This window comes from Corvus moneduloides, chromosome 11 (genome assembly GCF_009650955.1).
Source record: "Corvus moneduloides isolate bCorMon1 chromosome 11, bCorMon1.pri, whole genome shotgun sequence".
NCBI classification, from domain to species: domain Eukaryota; kingdom Metazoa; phylum Chordata; class Aves; order Passeriformes; family Corvidae; genus Corvus; species Corvus moneduloides.
In genome coordinates, this window is record NC_045486.1 from 16,708,937 (window position 1) to 16,723,312 (window position 14,376).

General features: G+C 40.4%; 1 protein-coding gene across 1 annotated transcript; it reads right to left on the reverse strand.

The window, feature by feature from the left end:
* Positions 1-710: 710 nt before the first annotated feature.
* Positions 711-13,521, reverse strand: RFT1 (RFT1 homolog). The gene is made up of 13 exons (XM_032120807.1): positions 13,415-13,521; positions 13,259-13,344; positions 12,600-12,716; positions 10,865-11,054; positions 10,182-10,283; positions 9,301-9,435; positions 8,299-8,377; positions 7,991-8,041; positions 7,217-7,347; positions 6,227-6,371; positions 5,794-5,899; positions 4,546-4,795; positions 711-3,677 (listed from the first exon to the last, which is right to left on the reverse strand). The coding sequence occupies exons 1-13, from the start codon at positions 13,475-13,477 to the stop codon at positions 3,513-3,515; spliced, it is 1,620 nt and encodes a 539-aa protein (XP_031976698.1). The 5' UTR covers positions 13,478-13,521; the 3' UTR covers positions 711-3,512.
* Between the last annotated feature and the right edge of the window lie 855 nt (positions 13,522-14,376).

Genomic DNA, 14,376 nt, shown 5'->3' on the forward strand with positions numbered 1-14,376 from the left:
ATATGAACTCCACAAAAAGAATTTCAAAGTTGAGATAGAAGGACTATCCAGGAACCAGGGAATTAGGACTGACCTCAAGGCACTCACAACAATCCTTCACATGAACTAAGAAGTCAATACGCCCTTATGGGTGCTCAGTTGTGGTCAACATTCAGGCTTGTATATATAACCCTTTGTGCCTGCTAAAGCAGATTAACCATTTAGGCAAAGCCTTAATTCTTTAATTTAATTTCTTTGCCTAAAAAGGGGCTCCCCCTGCTCTACTTCTTTACAAATAAAATATTTACAATATTAGGGAAAAACCAAACAGTTGAACAATTGGTTAATTGGTTAGTTCCCAACAGCAGTATTGCCAGTCACAACCTAATTCAGCTAAGAAATTTCATTAAGTATCAGATTTATTCCTGGCCACTGAATTGGTTTTTATCACAACAATGTAATGTAAAAGCAAAGGAATTTGGCCATTCCAATCCATACAAACAATTTGACAGAAACAAAGAGGAAAAAACTGACTATAATGGTGCCATTTGTCACAAAACTACTACAGCAAATTTTATCTGTATGTGTGTTAGGGGATGGTGTGTATGTTTAGGTTGATAATTGAATTTATACATAAAATATCCTACAAAATCCAAACAAGTTTAAGCATCAGCTGTACCAATGATATAAACAGAACTCCAATAATCATCAACTGGAAGACAAAAACAAAATGTAAAGGAAATAAACTTTATTTAGTGTTACCTTGAAAGTCATTCATCCGACAAATAAGAAAAACACACCACAAAGCATGAAATCATAACCTTTTCTACCAAAGAAAATGTTTCATTCACCTTTGGCTTAAACTAAAAGATTTCAGAACACTGCAAAACAGCTTCATGGAATTTTAGACAGTTGTGCCTTTGACAGATTAACAGGGCTAAAATGAAAGGGAAATATGGTCAAATTCAATCTCAACTTTGTCCCTGAGTTTGAGAGTTTGCTGCTTTAGCAATAAAGCAATTAACAGCTCTGACATTAAGGATCCCACTGATAAATAAGAAAGCAGCAGACAGTTTCACAGGTCTCTACTTTTGTGCCTCCTTGCAGCTTCCTGCCACATAAAACACATTAAAAATCAAACATCCCACATCACAAAAACCAGCCAGCCATTACTGAGCAGATGATGTTTAAGTGGGGAATGTGTCCCTAATTTGCTAATGAGCAATCATTGTCACCTTAAATGTCTTCCTGATTCGTATAAAATTGCATCTGAGATGCAAGAGAGATTTGTCAGCCTTTCCAATATGAAATAACACAAATTAGTGTAAAAATGTAACTTGTCTTTAAATGCATTCACTGCATTTATGTTAAAAAATATTTACAAGACTACACAGATCACTGTTTCAAGAGGGAGATCTCACATCACCCCACTTACAACATTACAAGTAGCAGAAGTAATATCAGTACAGCTGGGGCTGTAAGAGCAGACAAGGCAGAATGACTTCAAGCTCATTTGGTATGAGAAGTTCTTCCATCTCCAAAGCACTTTAGATGCAGGGCTGTACAAAATTTCTCATTCCAAGGAGTTATAAAAATTCACTGATTGAGATATTGCCACAGTAGGATCCCAAAGACACACACAGAAAAAGACAAACCCTAAAACACAGTCCACAGGTTCAATTGTCTTGATTTTTTTGTACTACAAGCAAGTAAAGGAAAAGCAACTGTTGTAGGCATTGACGATTTGTAATAAAGTTTCTGCAATATTTGAAGCTGTACTCCTAACAAACTCCGCACCTGACAGAAAAGAGAAAAAAAGCTGTAGGACCACTCTGAAGAGAAAAATTCAAAAGGCAAAGAACTACAGAATTCAATTAAGAGGACAGAATAATGTAGAGTTTGTTTTGTTTTGACAGATTTCAAGAGAGCATAAGGAGAATCAGCAAGTCTGTATCTACTCCTTCCAGCCAGGGAATCGAGACAACTGCCCTTGGCTGAGCAAGGCCACTCCTTTCCCTTCACTGTCACATTCTGGCTTCTCTATGATCAATCACCAAATTCACATATAAAGTATCTTCGGTAATGTTTTCCAAGTGGGAATTACCAGAGTTTAGAAAATATTTCTGACTACAAGCTGAAGGCCCTGACACTAGAAAGCATTTCAGCCTGGGCACTGTGGTCACCAGAATGAACCCCACAATGCCATTGCAGTGATTTTTTTTAAGCAGTCTGAGGATCTGCAGAGTTGCTACATAATTAAACTAAAAGCTTTCAGCTGCACACATCTGAGCACGCATTTTTCATCCCTTGACATTTTTGGTCCATCCAAACATTGCAAAGGGAATGCTGATCATTATAAACCTGCCATTTGTACACTCTGAAACTGCCCAATTCAGATCTCAGACCAGCAATACACCATCAGTACACCCAAACCAGCAGCCTAACATGGAATTTTTAGAACTTCTGAGTGTCCAAATTTTCAACAATTCAAAAATAATATGAATCCAGAGGTTAAAACTGAACAAGTAAAAAAACAAGATGTGAAGAAAACATTGGAACAAAAGGAAGTATTTACTATCCAATAAAGAAATCTTCAATATGCATAAATCCTTGTAAAAAATCTTATTAAATATATTTAACATTCAATTGCACAGACAAAATAATTTTTATTGAGACAAGTTTGCTCATGCTGGCATTTAAAATCTCATACAAACCCAAAAAACAATGGAATGAAAGTAAGAAGTTTTACGAGTAACCTTATGAACTGCACCATCAGTGATTGTACTCAACACCTTCTGCAGACAATGCTAAAAACCCCTTCCAGCTAAGGCTTCAGAGTATTTCTGACAAGTTAATCAATGCCCTCAGACACGAAAGATCTGCTGAATGAAATAATCTCACAGAGCCAGCAGGGACACACGCTGTGTATTCCATTAATTTACTTGTAAACGTCAGGATTTTCTGTTCCCTGCTTTGCACGTCAAACAGTGACAGCTCAATCCCTCTGCACCACACTGTTCTGCTCCACAACACTCACACTGGTGTTGGTCCTCGCTCTAGAGTTCTCCTCAGCTTTGGGGTATTTCTATGGCATTTATTGTGGTTGGTATTGGGGGCTTTTTTCCTGACCATTTTCTCCCCAGTTAAGCAGCACCCACGCCAAATAAAGGCCTTCTAAACCACGTCAGGCCTTCCCCACACCGCCCAGCAGCAGGAGGGGAGCTCTCTACATGCAGTCTGTCAACCAGGTTGTGTCAGAGGGTGTAGCTTAGATCTTCATTCATTACTTAAGAGGCTGTTTGAGAAAAAGCTTAGAAAAGAATGGGGCATAAAGAGAAAATTATTCATCTCTCGTTTGCTGTGCTGACCAGTTCAGAAGACAAAATAATATTCACCTGGCAATTGTCTACATTGCCACTCCATTATCAACGCTTCCAAACACACATGGAAACCTTCTTTCCATACAGATCTTATGGAAAAAACACAGCCCTTTACTGCAAGCACGTACAAGAACTGCTCTGCACAAAAGCAGGTCATGTTCCTTTCTTCAAATAGCGGGAGAGGAACTGGTTCCTAACAAAGTGGATGAGTTTGGTCTCTGTGCAGAACATTGTAACGAGGGTTGCTGCGAAGCACAGGGCACCCGTGCTGATGTGGATCAGCCTGGCCATCCAGCCCTTGTCACAGCAGAACAACACCTACAACAAAGAAAACAAGGGATTGCAGCAAAACCAGTCATCAAAAAGTGCATTTACTGTTTCAACAAGAAATAAGGTCCAGCACATCTGTCCAACACGCCAACATCACCATCAAACCAAGCGCGGTTTTGCCACATGCACTGACCCTACAATAAATCATCTTGAGGAGTTACAATATTTGCTTTTTAAAGAAAATTCTGTCAGCAAAAAATAACCAGTCAGTAGATATCTGGTAAGTGAGGAAGCTGCTGTTATCTGGCATGCAGAAATACATTAACTGAGATGACACAAAACTTCGCTGATGCTATTATGCACGTCTGCTACTGTACAGCAACATCTCAAGCTATTTTCTATCAAAACTGGAAATCTCCCATTCCAAAATATAAAACTCTCCCTTCTCAGGCATAATGGATTTTCAAGCTGTCAAAATTCTGTACATAGAAAAGCTACCATCTCCTTAATAATGAGCCTGCACAATTACCATCTTGTACTGAATGTATGTGTTAAATGTGCTCTTAGCAATTTTTGTTTCTCTTCTAGTTTTGGTTATTACTTCTTTTTATTACAGAATTTTTAATGCAATGGCACCAAGAAACTGCTAAAATTTCAGTTATTAACAACTAAGCACATGGATTGTCTACACACAGAAATGTGTTAAGTCTTATTTAACTAGTCAGATCCACCACCTTGTATAGGTGGCAGAGAACTTTGATACAAAGAATCTCTTAACAATATATCCTGCCTTTCTGTAATGGAAAGTCCCAGCCTATCCTCAAAAGCCTTTTTCCTAATGGCATTCCTCTTTTTGTGGACAGAAAAGTCACCTGACAGCAGCATTCACAGTGAGAGCAGAGAGGAAGCAGCTCACCTCTGAGAAAGCAGTGATCACTGCACTGATGATGTAAACCAGCAGCAGAGCTGGTGAGGGGAGCAGGCCTGTGAGGGGTCTGTGGGCGCTTTCTTTGAAGTAGTCATAGATGTAGTGGGTGCTGTGAGCTATTCTGATGCCCATGTTGAAGCAGTTGGCAAGGATAAAGCCCACACTGCCATACCAGTGGGTCAGGAAATAAGAGATGCACAGAAATACAAAAGACAAGGCCAGCATAACAAAATTGTACCTAGGGAAAAAAAAAAGAAGAAATAATTTAACAATGCATGCAGTTACAGCATTCATTTACTAATGATTTTTTATTTTCTAACATGAGTAACAGAATTTCTCTTACCATCTTCTAGTGAAAATTAATTTGAGAAATGAAACGATAAAAAAAATTTGAAAGAATAGAAAATACATCAACCAAATTAAACCAAGAACTACATTATGTGAATGAAATTGTATTACAGTAATCAGTGGTGCACTCAGTGCAGAAAATCAAACTTAATAACAATTATTAGTTATGTAAAAACTTGTGCATTTTTTGCTATGTTAGGAATATATTAAAGAAAATGAATGTTCAAGAACAAATCAGCACTTTATTTAGTTTCTGCCATAAACAGTGACTTGGAAAACTAGCTCACATTTTAAAGGGGTTGTGAAAGCAGCCCTTGTTAAGTCAAAGAAGATCCCACTTCAATTGTGGAAAACAGACCTCACTGAAATTAATTTGAAAGGGCCACATGAGGAACAGCCTAAACACAGAATCAGGAAATAACCCAGGCTAGAAGGGGTCTCAGGAGGTCACCTAGTCCAACTTCCTACACAGTAGTGAACCCCTGGATTCACCCACACAGTTTAGATAATTCCTAAGTGTATGTACAGTAACTGTACATGAAAAATGTTAATAGCTGCAAACTTTTAAAGTTTGTCAAAACTATAAAGTCAAGTAATTGTCTTTAAAAGTATAACTTCAAGCTCATCTGTGCAGAAAACACACATTTAAGTTACTTTCCTAGTTAGTAATGGACCAAAAGCTAAATTAACAATTATTTCTTCATTTCTGACCTTTTTACCCAAACTTTTCAACTTTTGCTAAAGCTTCTGCATCTAAATCTAAATGCAGACACAGCCTAACAAGGAGCTGCTTTTCAGTGGGGCAGGATATTATTATGCCAATTTCAAAAGCACCAATCCCTTTATAAGGTCAGCACAAATACATTTACAGGAGCCACTGTTTCCTACCTGTCCACTTCTTCTTTGCACATTAAGGCAAATGTGAAACATTCTGTTACTCCATTGACAGCAAGAAACAGAACATATAACGAGTAACACCGGAGGAGATCTGGACCTAAAAACCACATTAGAAAGACAAATAGATAATGATTTCTTTTATCAAACCACATTGTTTTTACAGTCACTGATACTGAGAGATAGTTGTTGTAGTGTTAATACTAATAATGGAAACCTAAGTTCATTTGAATGAGTTTCCTGTCTAGATATCTTGACAAGAACACAAATAAACAAGGCGAAGGATTTTGATGAGCTAAGTCACAGATTTCAATAGCAGTTTTGCAGGAAAAAAAACCCAAACTGATGACTTACAAAAAATTCATAATAGCTGTAGGGGCTTTTTTTTAAAGACTAGTGGTTTTCTGCCAGGTCTGTAAATCTTTACCTGTTCCAGAACTGAGCATTGAGCCTCCATAAATATCCAGAGCCAGCTGAGAATAGGCATAGCCAAAAACGGTGATGGTGAGACCTATCAGGAGCACAAGTTTCAGCAGCAATTCCAATACATTTGCAGCCATAGCAACATCATCCTGAAATAAAATGTAGTAAATTACATGAACCAGAATCAATGTAACAACAGTCACCCTCATGCAGAAATGCTACTTCACAGGAACAAGTCAGTTTGCATAGTGTAAAAAGGTGTGAAACTTATCCTTGTTATTCAATTATCCATACACGTGCTCTTACCATCTTTTTATATATTTATTATTCCACCATTTTACCAGTTCTACACACCAGGTAGATTTTACATAAAATATACGCAGACAGACACCTCCCTTAGTCCACCAAGGATCTGAAGCAGAGAATTTAATTATGTACTGACGTGCAATTAGCAGGATTGCTACAGGCTGACCTTCATGAGCGATCAAGAATATTACTCTGTGGAACAAAGCTCTTATTGATTAATCCTCCTCATACAACTCAAATACAAAAGAGAAATACAATTCTTTTCTTCCCAAAGCTGCACTCCTCAGAAACATAATTTAACACCTATTGATATATTTAAGTAAATAAAGTACTTCCAGATAGCATTTATTTAATAGATCTCATGATTTAACTAATGGCTTTCTATATCTGGAAATACACAGTAGAGGAGGCTTTACATCACACTGTTTGGAGCAGCTGATGTTAACTTCATTGATGCAAAGCAGCACTATGCCACTGCATATTTTAATTTCTATTTCATTAGCATTTTACCTATTCTCTTTTCTTTTTGGTCCAGCCCCACTTGGCATTTTTGTTCTCCACTTCTTAATTTTAACAGCCTCAATATTCAAATTTAAACACCCACTTCTGTCCATCACACTTCTGCAATGTAACCTATCTGTAACAAAAATTGAGCATTTGACATGTAATTAATCCAAAATAAACATACCTGCTTCTGATCCTTTACAGTCTTCCCTCTTTCCAACACTTTAGCAAAAAATACATAAAAGCTCTCCTCGATAGGCAAAAAGATAAACCTGGCCACCAGTGAACCAAGGTTATTCACAATATCATATACACCTTAAAAAAATAAAGTCATCTGTGAATTTTAGACACATTTTAATTCCAACTCTTTAATAACAACATGAGTTCTAATTTAACATCTCCTCCTCCAAAAAGAGAAAGTAAGTGGGATCTGGTGCAACACTGAAGCAGTGTTCTCTAAAAATTCTGACAATCACAGCAACTACAGCTTAAAATTGCAAAGTTTGCTCATGCCAAAAGTAAGACAAAAGCACCAACTACACAGAATTGAATCTAGAACAGCACCAAACCATATTTAAAATTCTTGCTGTAGAGGAATTTGAAGGATCCTGATAAAGTTCACTGAACGAAAAGAGGAATGTAAGGATCTACTGATACAGGAAAAGAGAAAGATACACATCTAGTGAAAGACGTTCCTGCCCATGGCAGTGGGGTGAGAACTAGATAATCTTGAAGGTCATTTCCAACCCAGGCTATTCTATAATTCTATTGTCTTAAATTGATTATTATTATTATCTATATCAATCATTCTCTGAAACGCACCTGAAATGTCACAAAGGCTTTGAAATATTCTCAGATTTTCAAGCTATTTTCAAACACTTTAAGCCATTTTCAGAAGCATGTGAAGAGCAGTGACTAAGAAAACTCTGTCACCATTCCACAGTACCATCACACTTACCCTGATCTCCAAAATTTAACACATTCAAAAAGGTCATCACATATCGTTCACCTGTAAGTTCAAAATAAAGAACTTCAGAACAAGTCCCTAAGTCTTTTCCAATACTCGTTTAGGCACTTCCAATACTAACTGCTCAAGAGACAAAGTCAAATGGGACAGCACCTAGTTCTGAAAACCCTCAAAAACTCCATTCAGGTTCGCAATCATGTGCCTCATCTTCCCCCACCCAAGCTCTCTGAAGCTTTAAGCCAATTTTGTAAATAGTTTTCATGAGCCCTCTTCCCTCACACTTCTATGTCAAGCCTCACCCTCTGTCAAAATCTGTTTTAAGAAGGATTGTTTGAAGAAACTCCAAGTCAAGCGTGCTTCCTTCCAGTTAACAAAGGTCTGCAAAAAAAATACTGAAATGTAACAAACATGATTGAAATTACAGAGTAGAAATAGAAAAGAGCAAGGCAGAGCAACTCTGTAGGGTAGCTCTAACTGTAGTGGTGAGGAAACCCACAGTGCCACAGTTACTAATAACTAATGCAAAGTATTGCTGAATTCAAGCACCAACACCACTGATCTGGCAGAAACTGATTCCCTTGTTGAAAAGTGCTGTTATTGCAGATCAAGTACCCATAGGAGCATTCTACAGAAAATACTAATCAAGGTTAAATTTAGGAAAAAAACACCCATGGTGTTTAACATGCCAATATAACTTTCACCCTCACTGGAGGTATGAATTGTTTGCTCTTCAAACTGTCCTTATATATATAAGACTTGCAACCAAGAACCACCTTTATCTTTTCAATCTGTAAATCTTATCCAGAATGTCGTCTTCCTCAATGAGTCTTGTCATTTCTTTCTCTGCCTCATTTTTGTTTGAGAGATATTTGAGTGTCTCTGGAATGCTGTGGAACATCATGGTTATTTTTTGAGAGGTCAAAGTACCAAAATCCATTGTTACATGGTTCTGGTTTCTTTTCTGCCTCACATCCAGTGCTACCTGGTCATTCCCCTGCACAGTGCAGTTGGTCTATCTCCAGTTAATGTCTATTAAATATTTTGAACAAACCAAGTCAGCAACAACAAACCCAAAACCACAAAGAGTTCAAGTTTCATGATGTTTTTCTGACAAGAATTTTACGCATACAAACTTCAAACACAATTTCTATGGGGGTTTTTTTATTTAATCTATCATATCTTTTATAGTGCAAAAATATCCCCAAAACCTCTCAATTAACTTCCCTGTCTCAAAGCAACATTCAAAGTGCCCTCACATGAGATTTTAAGAAGAAAATCAAGAAATAAATTGTGCAACTTACCTCATCTTCCACGAAGTTAGGTAATAAAGCTTTCACTCTAGCAATTGGAAACGATTTCTTTGTGGCTTCAGGAGATCCCAAAAACATCACAAAATAAATTACATAGCACATTACCAGAATACTGACATATAACAGCTGGAAGGATCAGGAAGAAGAAAAACAGTGAAACAAAATTAAATCAGAAATGCAGAATTATATATTAGTTGAAAATACAGTGAGAAGAAAATGTAAGTAGTCTTTGTGCCTATCAAATATTAAAACCAGGTAAGGATTTGAACAGCTCTTCAGAATGCTGTTGATCTTTTCATCTTTTTTTACCCTGTAGATTATCATAGACCTTTGGTAATTTTCATGTTTTATTTAGCATTTTTAGAAAGCTAAAGGTACAATTATAAAGCAATTACTCAATCAAAAGTCAAGCTAACAGAGTAGCTACTGCCTACATCTCTTAATTCATAGAACTTTTCCAAATTCCATCAGTTATAAGCGATCTACAAAAGCCAGGGCAAAAACTGAAGAAGAAAACTTATCCCTCCATTGTCATCAAGAAAAAGTTTTAACCTGAATTCATTGCACTTGATTAGCACCTTCTGATAACGTAACGCAGGTTGGTGGTACAGGCTGATAAAGTTCTGTGTGATTAGAATAACATAACCTTATTTGCAAGATGTGCCTTCACAGACAGAAGGTGTCTCCTTGTACCTCCCTTTAACTCAATGTCAAAGTACCAAGTCAATAATGAGTATCAGGAAAATACTAAATACAAATTCTAAATCTTAAACCTCCCAGGAGCTTTTTCTCTCAGCTCCCCAAAGTTCTTTAGCAGGCTAAATGTCAAAGGCAAATTAAAATTCAGCTGAGAGAGAACAAAGGAAACTTACCTGAGCCAAGGAAAAAATGTAAAGGCCCCACTGAGGATAAAGGATTACTAAAGTAACCGTCAAAATGCATTTTGACACTACTGAAAGGCTTTCAGCAACTACCTTTAAGAAACACAAAAGAGAGAAGGGTTATTTTCTGGCAACCTAACCACATACACAAGCTTAAAATACCTAAGTTTAATGCACAGAATTTATGTAGGGATGGAAGATTTTCAAAGTCAGTGTGACTTTATCACAGAGTTTCTTTCTGCTGAGCTGGCCAGCTTAGACTATAATTTCTCTGTAAGTTTTCTATTCTTGCATTTCACAATTCCTCCACTGCATTTTCCCAGTCCTTTGTATGAGACATAAGGGAGAAAATTTTGCTTGAGACTATCATCTTCTCAATAGATACATTTCACAATTTTATATAGAACTGTGGAAGCAGTGTGCCTCTCCCTCCAATTAAAACCTATGTTTCAGTATTTAATGATCTCAAAGGTAATAATGTCTAAATAAACCAACTTGCTTGCTTTAAAGGGTACAAATTCCTGGTTATGTTACAAACCAGGCCATGCAGTGCTAAACAGTACACACAGGGGTTTTTTACATGCTTGAATATAAAAACATCTAAGTCAGTAATCTGTACTTTTCAGTAAAAAGACGATTCCCCCCCCCACACACACCCCATGGACTTTACTAACCTTAAGTCTCACAAACAAATGAGCTTGTGCTAAAACCCAGAATGGCTCTCCCAGGAGTTCAACAATGGCAGAAACACCAAATGCCACTACACCAGCCTGATAATGAGGAACCACAGAAGGGTTGGGTACTTCGAGCAAGTGTAGCCAGACTAAGCCCAAGATAACAGACCAAAAGACACCAAGAGGAACTCTAAAAAGTTAACATAAAAACTAATTAATGGAAATGTTACTTCAGCAGAAAAAGAAAAAAAAAAACAACAAAGAAAATTAGACTACAGTATCACATATGGCCACAATGATTACATTAAAAAAGGCCCTGAGGAATTAATTCCTGTCGTTACTATAGCAAGAATGAATATTTTCCTTTGTAATGAACACCCTTAAGGCACTCTTTGCACAACACAGAAAACATTTTTCTGAGTTGTCCATTTTTTACTCCAGAGCCTAACATAAGGTCAAATATCTGCATTTTTGTGCCTTAGGACCAAACAATTCTGATCCCACATCAGCCGGCACATTCCCTTCTGCTGACACTGCTTCAGGAACACAGAGCTTCTGGAAGAGTGCATCAAGTTTTACATCATTGGAGCAAGATCTCTTTGACCTTCACACTATCAGACCCCTAAAATATTTGACATCAAGCTCCTAAGACGTATTTCAGACGCTTCACCGAAGTTCACCTTCATTTTAAGTTATGCTTTTCTACAAGGAAAATTTAAAACAAAAGAAGATGCACACAGTCAATGTTACCTCTGTAACTTAATGCTCACTTGAAAGGCTATCATACAGCAGAAAGATGACTATAATTCAGATAAGAAAACAGAACTAATACATTTTAAATATTATTATTAGATCTATCCCTGACAAGGACAATCCTTCTGCTTCATAGCTGGATGCAGGTGACCACACATAAAGACCCATTCCTGGGCCAGATCCAATTAAAAGCTGGGTAGTTTCAGGGAAAGTCAGGTGCCCCAATGGCAAAATACTATTTTATCATGCAGGGGTAGTTTTCCACCATATCAGGCAGGTAAATTTACTTCCCAACCCACCTAATTGGGGCTGCACAGCAGCTAGAGCTGACAGAGGGAGAGAGAAGAGAGAACCAGGAACCAGAAGGGAGAAACAAGTCATAAAATCCACTTTACTGCAATGTGTGATTGCACTCTCTTGTTGCAGCATCCTGTGGACTTCAAGCTGTCCTGCTATAAACAGCACCACAGCTGAAAAAAGCTGTTGTTTAATTCCAACTCTTTTTTCACCTTCTCACACCTCTCCTACCCAAACATTTATGTTGCCTTGGCATTAATCCACATCAGGGATCAAGACTAAAAGCTTAGTCTGAGGGGGAAAGAAAAGATATCTAAAGCAGGTTCACAAATGCACATGAGGTAATAAAAAAACAAAACTGAGCAGGAAGAGGAAGAAAAAACAAAGAACTATGTACTTGTGCTTTCCTTCAACAGCTACAACTTAAATGAAACTCAAGCAACAGAAGAAATGGCTCCAGGTGACACCTCTGGTAATCAACTTCCTCATGTGCTCCAACAAGAAATCAAGTCCATAAATGCTAAAGCACCAGACTTGACCAGCTTCCTGCATCAGTCCTGAAACACAACTGGGGCTTCTAAATGCTGAAGTAATTACCTCAGTAAATAAACACTTCCTCTCATTCTGCGAGCTCCCAGACAAGAACTAGAAATTCTAAGAAAGTAAACTTTTAAAGGTATCTTACGTCAGCCACAATAGATTAACTGTTTTTGTCCAGTTTCTCTTTGCACTTCCACTCAAACAAGCTCTGCGAAATGCCTCCCTGGCAAGGAAGACAACTGTTGAGTACAGCAAAGTCAGCCTAAAGAGGGTGAAAAAGGAAAAAAAAAAAAAGGAGAGAAAACTATTTATTTTCTATAAACTGTAAATCCTTCATGCAATAGCATCACAGTTTTTACACATGACTGCCTGGCAGACAAATCTTACAGGTATGCAAACATGGTGATATGAGCTAAAATTATCACCATCTCCTAAAAACACAGAGAAAGTAATTACGCGTGACGATTCAAATGGCAAGAATACACACTACAGACCGTGCAGACACAGTGCATATCCTATAGGAAAAGCACGTTGTATCTAGTTTTTCCTCTGCAAGCTGATGGTTTAAACACGAAAAACAGGCCAGTGCTATCGGTGTTTCAGGCCAAAACAGAGCCGAGGAGACACGGAATGACCAAACACTGTGACACACCCAAAACCAGATTCCACAGCACTGATCAGAGCATGGCCAGTGACACGGCACAGACCGCGGAGCCGAGACCAGCACCGAGCACAAGCTCTGCCCCACAGCACCAGCAGCCCCGGGACGCCTCACAGGTGCCCGCCGAGCCGCCTCCCCCTCACCTGACATTGACCACGCCAATGAGCTCCCGGGAGAGATAGCGGAGGGTGAAGGCGTTCAGCCCGAAGGTGACCACCCGGAACAGCACCTGTGAAAGAAGCCGCACGGGAAGCACCTGCTGGAGGAGGAGGAGGAAGGAGGGAGGGGCGGCCCCGCACCTGCAGCAGGGCGCTGGACGAGGCCAGCCGGGCGGTCTGGCCCAGCACGTCCTGCGCCGCCATCGCCCCGCTCCCGCCGCCAGGAAGTGGCGCGGCCGCCGTCGCACCGGATCTCATCAGCGGGGCGGTACCGCCCGGCCCGGGGGCTGAGGGAGCACCGCGGCACCGCCCCGCCCGGCACTGAGGGGGCACGGCGGCAACGCCCCTCGGCTGAGGGAGCACCCTGGCACCGCCCCGCCCGGCACTGAGGGGGCACGGCGGCACCGCCCCTCGGCTGAGGGAGCACCCTGGCACCGCCCCGCCCGGCACTGAGGGGGCACGGCGGCAACGCCCCTCGGCTGAGGGAGCACCCTGGCACCGCCCCGCCCGGCACTGAGGGGGCACGGCGGCACCGCCCCTCGGCTGAGGGAGCACCCTGGCACCGCCCCGCCCGGCACTGAGGGGGCACGGCGGCACCGCCCCTCGGCTGAGGGAGCACCGCGGCACCGCCCGGCCCGGCACTGAGGGGGCACGGCGGCACCGCCCCGCCCGGCGCTGAGGGGGCACCGGGCGGCAGGGCGGGACTCTGAGGGGACACGGCGGGGAGGGCTGAGGGGTCACGGCGGGGACGGTGGCGCCCACGACAAAGGGCGAACGGCCGAGGAGCTCCAGCCCTCCAGAACTGAGGCGCAGCGCCACAGCCGCGGGTTCCTCCGAAGCCAGCCCAAAGCTGCAGCCTGGCTGGGAGGAGATGCCGTGGTAAATGGGGTAACAAGCGCTGTTTTCCAGAGCTTGCTGAAAAACCTTCCGAGTTCCACCAATCCCTTTCTAAACTGAGGGCAAACCCACCAGCCTTCCGTGACCTAAGGAGAAACAACCGAAATGGAGGGAAAACACGTTCGCTGCAGGAAGGGGAAAGGATCTTACTTCATTCTGTGGAGAGAAAACAAACAAACAAACAAACCCACACAACCACAAAAGCA